Source organism: Vicugna pacos, chromosome X (assembly GCF_048564905.1).
Source record: "Vicugna pacos chromosome X, VicPac4, whole genome shotgun sequence".
NCBI lineage: Eukaryota > Metazoa > Chordata > Mammalia > Artiodactyla > Camelidae > Vicugna > Vicugna pacos.
In genome coordinates this window covers 40,646,480-40,661,069 of record NC_133023.1, presented here as the reverse complement: position 1 = coordinate 40,661,069, position 14,590 = coordinate 40,646,480, and the positions used below count along the sequence as shown (strand labels likewise).

Sequence of the window (14,590 nt, the reverse complement as noted above, 5' to 3'; positions counted from 1 at the left end):
AAAATTGAATCAGAAAGAAATAGAAAGCCTGAACAGACCAATAACAAATAGGGAGATTGAATCAGTAATCAAAAATCTCCCCAGAAAAGAAAAGTCCAGGACCTGATGGCTTCATGTGTGAATTCTACCAAGCATTCAGAGAACTAATACCAATTCTTCTTAAACTCTTCCAGAAAATAAAAAACAAGAGAATACTTCCAAACTAATTTTATAAGGCCAGCATCACTCTGTTACCAAAACCAGGCAATGATACTAAAAGAAAAGAAAGCTGCAGACCAGTATCCCTGATGAACATAGATGCAAAAATCCTTGATAAAATACTAGCAAACTGAATTAAATAGCACATTAAAAGGATTATACACTATAACCAAGAGGAATTTACCCCAGGGGTGCAACAATGGTTCAATATACATAAATCAAACAATATATAGATTTCAATATATTGAAATCAAACAATATACATAAATCAAACAATATACATAATCAAACATGGTCATCTCAATAGATGGAGAAAAAGCTTTTGACAAAGCTCAGTGCCCATACTTCATTAAACTTTTCAACAAAATAGGTACAGAAAGATCCTACCTCAACACAATAAAGGTCATATATGAAAAGCACATAAACAACATCATAACTGATGAGAAAAAACTGAAAAGCTTGCCCTCTAAGATCTGGTACAATGCAAAGATGCCTACTCTCACCACTTCTTTTCAACGTAGTGCTAGAAATCCTAGCCAGAGCAATTGGGCAAAAAAAGAAATAAAAGGCACTCAAATTAGAAAGGGAGAAACAAAACTGTCTCTGTATACGACATGGTCATATATGTGGAAAAACCTAAAGATGCAATAAAATTTTTGTTAGAACTAACAAACAAATTCAGTAAAGTTGAAGGAATCAACATGCAAAAAGTTTGTTGGGTTTCTATACACAAACAATGAACTATTCAAAAGAAAAATTAAGAAAAAAAGCCCATTCCCAATAGTAAGAAAAAAAATAAAATACTTAGGAATACACTTAACCAAAGAAGGGAAAGACTTGTACACTGAAAATTATAAAATATTGACGAAGGAAAGTAAAGAAGACATACATAAATGGAGAGACATCCCATGTCCATGGATTAAGAATTAATATTGTTAAAATAGCCATACTACCCAAAGTGATCTACAGATTTAATGTAGTCTCAATCCCAATCCCAATGGCATTCCTTACAGAAATAGAAAGAGTAATCCTAGATTTCATATGGAACCACAAACAACCCCAAATAGCCAAAGCAATCTTGAGCAAGAAGAGCAAAGTGGAGACATCACACTTCTTGATATCAATATATATTACAAACCTATAGTAATCAAAACAGTATTTTACTGGCATAAAAAGACATATAGACCAATGGAACAAAATAGACAGCACAAAAAGAAAACCATGCTTCTACAGTCAACTGATTTTGAGAAGGGTTCTAAGAACACAAAATTGGGAAGGATAGTCTTCAATAAATGGTGTTGGAAAAATTAGATACTGATACACAGGAGAATGATATTAGAGCATTATCTCACACCATATACAGAAATCAACTAAAGCTTAAATGTAAGACCTAGAACTATAAAACTGCTAGAAGAAATCAGAGAAAAGCCTTCTTGACATTGACTGGGGCAATGATTTCTTGGCCGTGATACCAAAAGCATAAGCAACAAAAGCAAAAATAAACAAATGGGATTACATCAAATTAAAAGTCTACTGCACAGCAAAGGAAACAATCAACTGAGTGAAAAGGCAACCTAGGAATGGGAGAAAATTTTTGCAAACCATATATATCTGACATGGGGTTAATATCCAAAATATATAAGGAACACCTACAACTTAACAGCCAAAAACCCCAAATAATCTGATTTTAAAAGGAGAAAAGGACTTGTATAGACATTTTTCAAAAGAAGACATAAAAATGGCTAAAAAAATATTACGACCAGCCCTTTGTAAACAGTTGTAATAAGTTGGACCCACATTAGAAAAGGAAAGCTACTGGAAGCTGGTTGAATGCCTGAGAAATAGATAAACAAGTTTATACTGTATAGCACAGGGAACTATAATCAATATCTTGTAGCAACCTATAATGAAAAAGAATATGAAGACAAGTGGATGTGTGTATATGTATGACTGAAACATACTGTATACCAGAAATTGACACAACATTGTAAACTGACTATAATTCAATAAAAAAATTTTTAATTAAAGAAATGGCTAACAAGTTAAGTGGTCAACATCATTAATCATTAGGGAAATGCAAATCAAAACCAGTGAGATAGTACCTCACCTTTGTTAGAATGGCTATTATCAAAAGTCAAGAGATGAAAAGTGCTGGCAAGGATGTAGAGAAAAGAGAAACCTTGGGCACTTTTGGTGGGAGTATAAATTTGTACAGCCATTATGGAAAGTAGTATTAGGTTTCTCAAAATATTAAAAATATAACTACCTTTTGGTCCAGCAATTCCACTTCTGGGTATATATCCAAAGGAAATAAAATCAGGATCTCAAAGAGATATCAGCACTCCTATTTTTATTTCAACATTATTCACAATAGCCAAGATATGGAAACAATCTAAATGTTTAATTTAGGATTTAAATTAGTGGATTTATGGATTAAATCAATGGATTAATTGATAAAGAAAATGTGGTATACATGTATACAATGGAATATTGTTCAGCTTTAAAAAAAGAAGGAAATCTTGCCAGTTGCAACAACATGGATGAACCTAGAGGACATTGTGCTAAATTAAATAAGCCAGACACAGACAATACTACATGTTATCATTTATATATGGAATCTAAAACAGTTAAACTCACAGAAGCAGAGAGTAGAATGGTGGTTACCAAGTACTGAGGATAGGGAGAAATGGGGACATGTTGGTTAAGGGATACAAAGTGTCAGTTATGCAGGATGAATAAGTTTTGGAGATCTAATGTACAATAATGTGACCATAAGTAGCGATCATTTATTTTATACTAAAATTTGCTAAATGGGAAGATTGTAAGTGCTCTCAACACAAAAAGAAAAAAGAAGGAAAGGAAGTAGTAACATTCTGAGGTGGTATGTTAATTAACTGGATTCATGGTGATTATTTTGCAGTATATATGTATCTCAAATCATTAAATATATACAACTTTAATTGTCAAACATACCTTAATTATTTACACTCACTTTTTTCATTTATGTACTTATTTATTTTTCATTTTATTGAGTTACAGTCAGTTTACAATGTTATGTCAGTTTCTGGTATACAACACAATTTTTCAGTCATATATAAATATACATATATTCATTTTCATATTATTTTTCACTATGAAGTACTACAAGATCTTATATATATTTCCCTGTGCCATGCAGTATAAACTCGTTTATCTATTCTATATATAGCTGTCAGTATCTACAAATCTCGAACTCCCAGTCTGTCCCTTCCCACCCCCCTCTCCCCTGGCAACAACAAGTTTGTATTCTATGTCTGTGAGTCTGTTTCTGTTTTATATTTAAGTTCATTTGTCTTCTTCTTTTTTAAGATTCCACATATGAGCGATCTCATATGGTATTTTTCTTTCTCTTTCTGGCTTACTTCACTTAGAATGACATTCTCCAGGGACATCCACGTTGCTGCAAATGGCATTTTTATGGCTGAATAGTATTCCGTTGTAAAAATGTACCACAACTTCTAATTATCTTCTTTATTTCCTCTAGTCCCCACCCCTTGTGATTATGGGGTAGTCTGATAGACAACTAAGTGATACTAAGCCAGACAACTAGGTTGTATAGATCAACAAATAGATTAAAGTTGGCTAAATGACTCTCTAGCTCATATATGGTGTCTCCATGGCTAGTGGTTTGCTCAGGATGAACACAGTTTACATTTATTGTCCCAGCATAATTACACATTAAAACTTCCCCCTTTCACTCTTCAGAGTGTCCTGATTTGGGTGATATGATCACCCCACCAATGGCCAACCTGGAAGGCCCTAACATTCTGTAGTTTCCAAAGCCTTGGTATAACAAAGAAGTTGAGTTCAAGTTACAGCCCAAACCACCAATTTTGTTTTATCTAAGCACAAGCCATCCTAAACAAGATTCTTTTAAGGAAAGACGTCTTTAGAAAATTTTGTGCTTTGTGGGATGATTCGTTTGAGACTTTTGTGCACTTTGCAAATACTTAATATTATTAAGTCCTCACATTTGGATTTTGCTTAGAATTTACAGGACACCTGGACAAACAAGATCTCCTTTAACCAACAAACAAATAATTATTGTACCTATCTGGGTTCTAGATTATGCTAACGGGGATTCAGGAGATGGAGATAGCCTTAGCTGCCCTAAAACAGTAAAGAATTTGATTGGAGTGATGGTCTCTGCATGAATGTATTCCCTTAAGTATTTTAGAGAGGATAAAAATCAAACACAAAACCCAACAACCACACATTGAAAGCTGTTAAGTCAGACTGCCTTCCTCAGCGTTTGGAGAACCAGGGTTTGTATACATGAGTTTTTCATCTGTCTTCAAAGTGGACTGTTAATCTGTGTCAATTATTAGAAAGGTAATATCATACTGTGTTAATCTCCTTGGACCGCCATAACAAATCTGCAAACTGGGTGAATTAAAACAATAGAAAACTTATTCTCTCACAGTTCTGGAGTCCAAATCAGTGTGTCAGCAGGGCTATGCTCTTTCTCTAAAGGCTGTAGAATAAAATCCTTCTTTGCCTCTTCTTAGCTTCTGGTGATTACAGGCATTCTTTGGCATTCCTTGGCTTGTAGACACATCACTCCAGTCTCTGCCTCTATCATCACATGGTGTTCTCTCCTATGTCTGTGTTCAAATATCCCTCTTCTTATAAGTCACTGGATTAGTGCCTACTCTACTCACTAATGAACTCATCTTAAGTTAATTGCATCTATAAAGATCTTATTTTCAAATAAGGTCACATTCCCAGGTACCATGTACTTAAACATATTTTAACAGGAGACACTCACCCAGGGTTGTATGCATCAAAGTTTCCTTGTACATGCACATAAGGAATATAAATCCCATCTCTTCCATGGCTAAACCAAAACAATGTCCATTTTTATATATTCTTTTATATTCTGTAGCTAATTGGACCATGAAATTCAGTATTCTACCAGGCAGAGTTCTTCGTTTCTTCCACATGTCCTGTAGAATCTTGAACATTCAAGGAGAGCTCACTTGTCACTCTATACTGTTTAAGAAGTTGTCTCCTATAGTAGACTATGAGCTCCTTGAGGACAAGAACTATGGGGTCATTCATCTCTGTATCTGTAGTGCCTAGCTTCATAGATGACACAAAGTAGCTATTAGTAATTATGGGAGAAGAGAAGCAGGTTGGAGGGAAGGAAGGTATTCATAGAGTTATGATCTAGTGGTTTAGGACATAGAAAGAGGCTGGAAGCTCACTATGCCAAAGCCAAGACCATGTCACTTCTTCAGGACTCTCTCCTCTCTACTCTGGTCTTCATAGAACTTTGCCACAGTCTCAGTATGCAAAATATAATACAATCACAAAGTGATCCCATACCACGTGAACCTTTAGCTCTTAAAAGTAGCTTTTCCTTCCAGAATCTTCCTAGTCAGTCCAACAGCAGCTTAGCACATAAAAAGCATGCCAGAGGGGGAATGAGAGGTCAAAGAGTACCATGTGCAGGCTATGTTTTAGACGACTAATCCCTATAAATTGATCAAGGTTGAACACTAAATGTGCCAGAGCCCTCAATAGCTCAAATGCTCACGCTCTCTCTCTCTCTAATGGACCGTTATCAACTGGTATCAGAGAGAATATATAGTTCGTTTTGAAGTCTTATGCCTTTACACACCCAATCAATTATAGTGTCAAAAATAAAAAATCCGAATATATACACCTATGTCTACATTCCAGAGGGAGGCAGAGAAGGAAGAGATCTGACATTGACAGGAATTAGAGAAAAGTTGGAAGTGTCCCATGGAACACATGCCCAGAACAAATTTGGGAGTTTTTGGTGCCCACCCCTCCCCTTCTTCTTTTAATCCCCAAACTAGTTGCTGGCATGTCCCGTGCCTGCCCCACAGCCATGAGAGTCAGGCTATGAGAAACAAATACAGCATTCACAGGAAGGTTAATAGTAAATGTCAAATTCAATACCATAAAAGAGGACACCAAACAGAACACCCTTCCATGGTGGCCAAGACTTTGACTTGTTCATCACTATATCCCAAGTGCCTTGAAAAGTGTCAAGCATGGAGTAGTGATTCAGTAAATATTTAATGAATTTTGAATGAATCAAATTTATTAACCAGGAAACTTCTATAGGCAGTCAGAGCATGGTAGTCAGAAAAGAATGCTTGGGCCAGAAGCTTCTGAAATGAAACTCTTGTCCCAGCAATGCAATGCTCTTCTTACCTGGCAGTGTTAGGGCCAGGAAGAGTCATATATATCTCCAGGAGGGAGCAAAAGCCTAACAAGCATTCCTTAGGCCAGAGTCAGAGCCCTGCCTCCTCCCTTTCTTGCCTGGCTAAAGGACTTAGATATCACTGAATGTCCAACTTACCACTTCCTTTTGCTGCCTACTCAAAGACAGCCAAGGCCAAGGCTAACAGAACTAATTTTGCTTAGGCTAAACCAGTGCAATTGTTTAGCCAAGCAGAATAAAGATCATCACTCCTGCCTTTAGTTCCTATTCCAGCTACTTGCCCCCATTCTTTTTCACTCTCCAAAACCACTGGGGAAAAAATGGAGGTGGGAGATTTTTAGGTATCAGCTCCAACTTTCATCTTCCTCTTCCCATGCTCTGACACCTTCTATAGCTGGCCATTTCAGCCTTAGCAGCAGAATTTCTGGCCTCCCCTAATTCACCTCTGTCATTAACTCTCTATTCTTTCTTTTCTTTCATCTATTTTAGATACCTGCAGCAGAAAACAACCCTTTCCTTGTTGGAATGCACTATTGGTACTCCAGCCACAGTCCCCGCACCCAGCACTGCAATGTTTGTCGGAGGAGCATTCCTGCCTTATCAAGAAATGTTATCATCTGTGAAGGTACCTTTCTGATTCCTTTAGGAAATGGAGCTCAGTGGGTGGAGATAGGGATGAAGGAACTTGTGTGGCTTTAGTATCACTGACTCACCCTAGGTCACTGACTCTAGTGTAAGGTTAACCCTAACACTTAACAGACTGAGGAAAGACTGAGGAAAGGAGTTAGAAGGAAACTGGCATGAGGAGGAATTATCATATATCAAAATGGAGGGTTGGATCTGGGAGGATTGGACAATACGGTCACAGGGCTGGGAAAACAGAAATCACCTCATTCTTACCATTAATTTCCATTCAAGTCAGATAGTAGAAAATTTAACCAGGAAGGATAAAAAGAAACTGAATTATATGGAGAATAGGACTTTAGAGTTAGGTCACTTCTAGCTTAGATGCATCTAGGTTCTAACTTTTAGAACAGCTTAGGGAAACAAATTAGAATCTTCATTGTCACCAGATTCACATCCACTGTTTTTCTTCCTTTTTTTACAGTGTGCAAAGTGAAGTCCCACAGATTATGTGCTTTGAGAGCAAGCAAAGATTGCAAATGGAATACGTTATCTATCACTGATGACCTCCTCATGCCAGCAGATGAAGTGGTAAGTACCAGCCATGCTTTCTCATAGTCACCTTTTCCACCTCCCCTTCATCCAGGACACAAAGGGGAAGGAAGACATCTTCCTCTTTCTAGGCAACCTAAGTAGGCTTCTTCCCCAGGCTCATGATCCAAACAATCTAGAAGAAGGAAAGCTGCCTCCAGCTCCCACCTGTCATTGTCACTAGCATTGGAGTTAGGAGGGCAGGATAATGTAAAAATTCCTTGGGGTTACCTAGTATCCTCTATGGGGTAGTATAGTTATCCCAGCTGGGCCTTCCTCTTCTTATATCACTAACTTCTATCTTCTGTCTCTTTTTACCCTTCAGAAAACTATGCCCCATCAATGGGTAGAAGGAAACATATCTGTCAGTTCTCAGTGCGCAGTCTGTCATGAGAACTGTGGCAGTTATCAGAGACTTCAAGATTTCCGGTGTCTCTGGTGTCATTCTACGGTAAGACTCTTCCCATTTCCTTGATACTTAGAGAACTTGACTTCTAGAGAAGGGGTTGGGTTGAAGTTTGATTGTGCATACACATAGATAGAAATCTCAGAGACCCTTACCCAAAAATAGATTATACAGATTCCATAGTATAGATCTCAGTGTCCTGCCTTTCCAGAATTGGCTATGGAGTCTTTGAGATGAAGACTTAATGCTCCCTCTTATCTTTGATGGGTCTCAAATGGTGAGGCCTACTTGCAAATGGGAAAAGCTGAACTCTCTTATAATAGTATGGACAATTAAAAAAATAAGTTCTGAGTCTGCCCTTATGAAAACTTCTTCCCTCATTCACTATTTCCTAGGAAATTATAATCGTTAATTAATTATGGTTAATAATATTACCACATTTTTATTGCCACTATGTATTGAGTGTTTTATATACACGATCTCATTTAATCCTTACAACAATCCTAAACCAGCCCTCACTGTCCCCATTTACAGAAGAGGAAAGTGAGGTTCAGAAAAGTAAAGTGATTTGCTCAAGGTCATGCAGCCAGTAAATAAGAGTCTTGATTCATACATAATTCTGCAAAAACTGTGCTCTAAACTGCAATATTACCATGCCTCTAAACCAGTGGTTCTCAACTGCGGTTATTTTTGCCCATCTCCCCAGGAGACATTTGACGATATCTGGAGACTTTTTTTTATCCAATTCTGATGGAATGTTTTTTAATTTATTGAGGTATAGTTTATTTATTTATTTATTTATTTATTTATTTATTTATTTATTTTTAACATTTTTTATTGATTTATAATCATTTTACAATGTTGTGTCAAATTCCAGTGTTCAGCACAATTTTTCAGTCATTCATGGATATATACACACTCATTGTCACATTTTTCTTCTCTGCGATTTATCATAACATTTTGTGTATATTTCCCTGTGCTATACAGTGTAATCTTGTTTATCTATTCTACAATTATCCCAGTCTATCCCTTCCTAAAATTGTAGTTAATTTATAATGTGTAAGTTTCAGGTATACAACATATGACTCATAATTTTTAAAAATTATACTCCATTTATATATATTATAAAATATTGGCCATATTCCTGGTGCTGTAAAATATATCCTTGTAGCTTATTTGTTTAATACATAATATTTTGTGCTTCTTAACCCCCTACCCCTATCTTACCCCTCCCCATTCCTTCTCCCCACTGGTAACCACTAGTTTGTTCTCTAGATCTGTGAGTCTGTTTCTTTTTTTGTTATATTCACTACTTTGTTGTATTTTTTAGATTCCACATATAAGTAAAACCATACAGTATTTGTCTTTCTCTGTCTGACTTACTTCACTAAAAATAATACCCTTCAGGTCTATCCATGTTGTTGCAAATGGCAAATTTTCAGTCTTTTTATGGCTGAGTAGTATTCTATTGTACATATATACCACTTGTTCTTTATCCTTTCATCTGTTGATGGACACTTAGGTTGCTTCCATATCTTTGCTACTATAAAGAATGCTGCTATAAACATTGGGGTGCATGTATTTTTCTGGATTAGTGTTTTTATTTTCTTCCAATATATACCCAGGAGTAGAATTGCTGGACCATATGGTAGTTCTCATTTTAGTTTTTTGAGGAATCTCCATATTGTAGTGTACAAGGGTTCGCTTTTCTCTACATCCTTGCCAACATTTGTTATTTGTAGACTTTTTGATCATAGCCGTTATGACAAGTGTGAGGTGATATCTCATTGTGGTTTTGATTTGCATTTCTCTGATGATTATTGATGTTGAGAATCTTTTCATGTGCCTGTTGGCCATCTGTATGTCTTCTTTGGTCAAATGTGTACTCAAGTCTTCTCCCCACTCTTTGATTGGGTTGTTTGTTTTTCAATATTGAGTTATATGAGCTATTTTTTGGATATTAACCCCTTATTGGTCCTATTTTTGCGAATATTTTCTCCCATTCTATAGGTTGTTTTTTCATTTTATTGATGATTTCCTTTGATATGCAAAAGTATTTAAGTTTAACTAGGTCCTATTTGTTTATTTTTGCTTTTATTTCTTTGCCTTAAGAGACAGATCCAAAAAATATTGCTATGGCTTATGTCAAAGTGTTCTGCCTATTTTTTCTTCTAGGTTTATTGTTTCAGGTCTTACATTTAGATCTTTAATTCGCTTTGAGTTTATTCTTGTATGTGGTGAGGGAAAATGTTCTAATTTCATACTTTTACATGTGGCTATCCAGTTTTCCCAGCACCACTTATTGAAGAGACTGTCTTTTCTTCATTGTATATTCTTTCCTCCTTTGTTGTAGATTAATTGACAATAAGTATGGGGGCTTATTTCTGAGTTCTCTATTCTGTTCCATTGACCTATGTGTCTGTTTTAGTGCCAGTACAATACTGTTTTGATTACTGTAGTTTGTAGTATAGTCTGAAGTCAGGGAGTGTGATACCTCCAGCTCTTCTTTCTCAAGATTGTTTTGGCTATTCAGTGTCTTTTCTGTTTCCATACAAATTTTGAAATTACTTGTTCTAGTTCTGTAAAAACACCATTGGTATTTTGATTAAGATTGCATTGAATCTGTAGATTGCCTTCAGTAATATGGTCATTTTGACAATATTAATTTTTCCAGTCCATGAAAAAGGTATATCTTTCAATGTGTTTTTGTCATCTTTCATCAGTATCTTATAGTTTTCTGAGTACTGGTCTTTTACTTCCTTAGGTAAGTTTATTCATAGGTATTTTATTCTTTTGGATGTGATTGTAAATGAGATTCTTCCCTTAATTTCTCTTTCTGATATTTCACTGTAAGTGTATAGAAATACAATTGATTCCGGTATCTTAATTTTGTATCCTGGAACTTTACTGAATTCATTCATGAGCTCTAGTAGGTTTTTGGTGGTGTCTTTAGAGTTTTCTATGTATAGTATCATTTAATCTGCAAACAGGAACAGTTTTACTTCTTCCATTCCAATTTGGATTTCTTTTATTTCTTTTTCTTGGCTGATTGCTGAGGCTGGAACTTCCAATATTGTCTTGAATAAAAGTGATGAGGCTGTCATCATTGCCTTTTTCCTGATCTTTGAGGAAATGCTTTCAACATTTCACCACCATTGAGCATGATATTAGCTGTGGGATTATCATATACAGCTTTTATTATGTTGAGGTATGTTCCCTCTATACCTACTTTATGGAGAGTTTTTGACATAAGTGGATACCAAATTTTGTCAAAAGATTTTTCTGCATCTCCTCAGATGACCATATGGTTTTTATTCTTCAATTTGTTACTATATCACATTAATTGATTTACAGATACTGAACCATCCTTGCATCTTTGAGATTAAATACCATTTGATCATGGTGTATGATCTTTTTGATGTACTGTTAGATTGCTAATATTTTGTTGAGAATTTTTGGATCTATGTTAATCAGTGATACTGGCCTGTAATTTTCTTTCTGTGTGTTATCTGTGTCTGGTTTTCATATCAGGGTGATGCTGGTCTCATAGAATGAGTTCAGAAATGTTCCTTCCTCTGCAGTTTTTTTGGAATAGCTGGAAGATAGGTGTTAACTCTTCTTTAAATGTTTGGTAGAATTCATCTATGAAGCCGTCTGGTCCTGGATTTTTGTTTATTAGAAGTTGTTTTATTACTGATTCAATTTCCTTACTGGTAATTGGTCTGTTCATATTTTCTATTTCTTCCTTGTACAGTCTTAGGAGATGGTACCATTCCTAGGAATTTGTCCATTTCTTCTATGTTGTCAATTTTATTGGCTCATAATTCATAGTAATCCCTCATGATCCGTTACATTTCTGTGGTATCAATTGTACCTTCTTTTTTTATCTCTGATTTTATTCATTTGGGCCCTCTCTCTTTTTTTTTTTTTGTTTGATGAATCTGGCTGAGAGTTTATCTATTTTGTTTATCTTTTCAAAGAACTAACTCCGTTTCATTGATCTCTTCTATTGCATTTTAGTCTCTATTTCATTTAGTTCTGCTCTGTTCTTCATGAATTTTTCTCTACTAATTTTGGGTTCTTTGTTGATCTTTACGATCATTACCCTGAACTCTTTTGCAGGTAGATTGCCTGTCTCCACTTCACTTAGTTCTTCTGGGGTTTTATCTTGTTCCCTTGTTTGGAACATGTTTCTCTATTGTCTCATTTTGCCTAAGTTTCTGTTGGTGTTTTTATGTTTCTGGTAGGTTGGTTATGTTTCCTGATCTTGGAGAAGTGATATTTTGTGGGAGAAATGCTATATGTCCCAGCAGTGCACTCCTCTCTTGTTACCAGAGCTAAATGCTCTAGGTGTGCACCCTATGTGGGCTGCATGTGTCCTTCTGTTATGGTGGGCTGACTACTGTGGGTGGTCTGGTAGGCATGGCCAGCCCCTAGTCTGGATGGTTGCCAGGTCCTGCATTGTTCAGAGGCTGCTAACTGCTGGTTAGTGAGGCTGGGTCACTAGGCTGCTGGCTGTGAAACACCAAGGGGCCTCAGGGATAGTGCTGGCTCACTAGTGGATGGATTCAGGGTCCAGGAGATCCCAGGGCTGGTGCCCACCCACTGGTGGTTGAAGCCAGGTCCTCAAGCTAGTGGAGGCCCACTGGCCAGCAGAGCCATTTCCTATGGTCTGGCTGCAGAGCCCAGGGCTCCCAGGGCTTGTATCAGACTGCTGGTGAGTGGAACCAGTTCCTGCCACAGCTGACTGCATGGTCTGGGGTGTCCTGAAGCTTCTGTTGGCCTACTGGTGGGTGGGGCCAGGGATGGTGCTGGCCTGCTGTTGGGTGGGCTGGGTCTGCAGGCTATGGGGCTGCAGTTGTCTTGTGACTGGTGTCTAACCACTCATGAATGAGGCTGGTACTTAGACTAGATGAGGCTCACTAGTGAGTGGGTCTGTGGCCCAGCCAGTCCCAGGCAGGTGCTGGCCTGCTGGTGGGTGAGCTTTGTCTTTAGGCTGCAAGGCTCTTGTTGTCCTAGGGTTAATGTCTGTCCACTGGTGAGTAAGGCTGATCCCTAGGCTAGAGAAGGCTGGCTGATAGGTGGGGCAATGGATTCTGGGGCTTGTGCCTGCCCACTAGTAAGTGGAGCTGGGTCCCAAGTCTCTGGCTACAGAACCCTGGGGGTCCCAGGTTAGTACACACTTGTGTGGGGGGATGGGTACTGGGACCTCTGGTAGGCAAGGCCTTGTTTAGAGATGGCTGTGGGCTCAGAGGATCTTAAGGCAGCATGTCTACTGATGGATGGGGCTTGGCCTGAGTCATCCCAGCACTGGTGCCTATAGGCTGTTGGGCATTGGCAGGACTGGGTCCTGAGGCTAATAAGCTTGAGGGATGATTCCAAAATGGCACTTGCCAACTTTAGTGTCCACATGGTAGTGTAAGCTCCCAAACATGGCTTCCACTTGTGTCTGTGTCCTCAGGGTGAGCTACAGTTGCCTCCTGTCTCTCTGAGAGACTCTCCAAGATCAGCAGGTAGGTCTGACACAGGCTCCTTTCAAATCACTGCTTCTGCCCTACGTCCTGGAGAATGTGAAGTTTTGTGTATGCCCTTTAAGACTGGAATCTATTTCTCACAGCCCTCTGGGACTCCTGAAAGTAAGCCCCACTGACCTTCAAAAGCAAACATTCAGAAGTGGGCTGTCTTCCTGGTGCAAGACCCTCGGGCTGGGGAGCTGGATATGGGGCCTCTTTTCTTGGGGAGAACCTCTGCAATTGTAATAATTCTCCTATTTGTGGGTCACCCACCATGGGGTTTGGGACTAGGCTATTCTACCCCTCCTACCCATCTCGTTGTTCCTTCTTTACATCTTTAGTTGTAGATCTTTTCTGCTAAGTTCTGGTCTTTTTCATCAATGGTTGTTCTGTAAATAGTTGTAATTTTGGTGTGCCAGTGAGAAGAGGTGAGCTCAGGGTCTTTCTACCCTGCCATCTTGGTGGATCTCCTTGTCTAGAAACAATTTTGACTATTACAACTCAGGGGGAAGGGTGTGCTGCAGGCTTCTGGGATTCTACTAAACTTCCTACAGTACACAGGACAGCACAAAGAACTATTTAGCCCAAAATATCAGTAGGTGATGATGTTAAGAAACCCTGATGTAGACTTTCTAGCCTTTTAGATGATTCCTAAAGCTGATTATTCTAGACAAGAAGAAACTAAGTATGGACTTCTTCTTAAAAGGTTCCTTTTCCCTCTGCCTTGCTCCCACCAATGGGTATTATCTTTGTGCTCTCCTTCTTTGCTCAAGCTCACCAGTATCTCCTGTAAAGGAGCTTGTACCTTCATCAGGTGCCCCCAGGGGACACCTCTAGATCACCTGGATCTGATGGCCTGCAGGGCTTATGCCCATGGGTTCCAAAGAACTCTAATAAATGAAGAAAGAGTTCTTATGGCTGTCACCTCCAAGGCACAGCAAGAAGCAACAGTCTGAAGAGCCCAGTTTTTCTGCAAAAGAGGTCTATTAGCTTATCTTCATAGTTTCAGCCTGAGGAGCAGAT

General features: G+C 38.1%; 1 protein-coding gene across 1 annotated transcript in view; it reads left to right on the top strand.

The window, feature by feature from the left end:
- Window positions 1-14,590, top strand: part of DGKK (diacylglycerol kinase kappa) — a 141,631-nt gene that overhangs the window by 59,944 nt on the left and 67,097 nt on the right. The window contains exons 5-7 of the mRNA XM_072956510.1: window positions 6,923-7,058; window positions 7,542-7,645; window positions 7,974-8,099. Coding sequence (XP_072812611.1) covers window positions 6,923-7,058; window positions 7,542-7,645; window positions 7,974-8,099 — 366 coding nt within the window. The remainder of the gene's footprint in view (window positions 1-6,922; window positions 7,059-7,541; window positions 7,646-7,973; window positions 8,100-14,590) is intronic.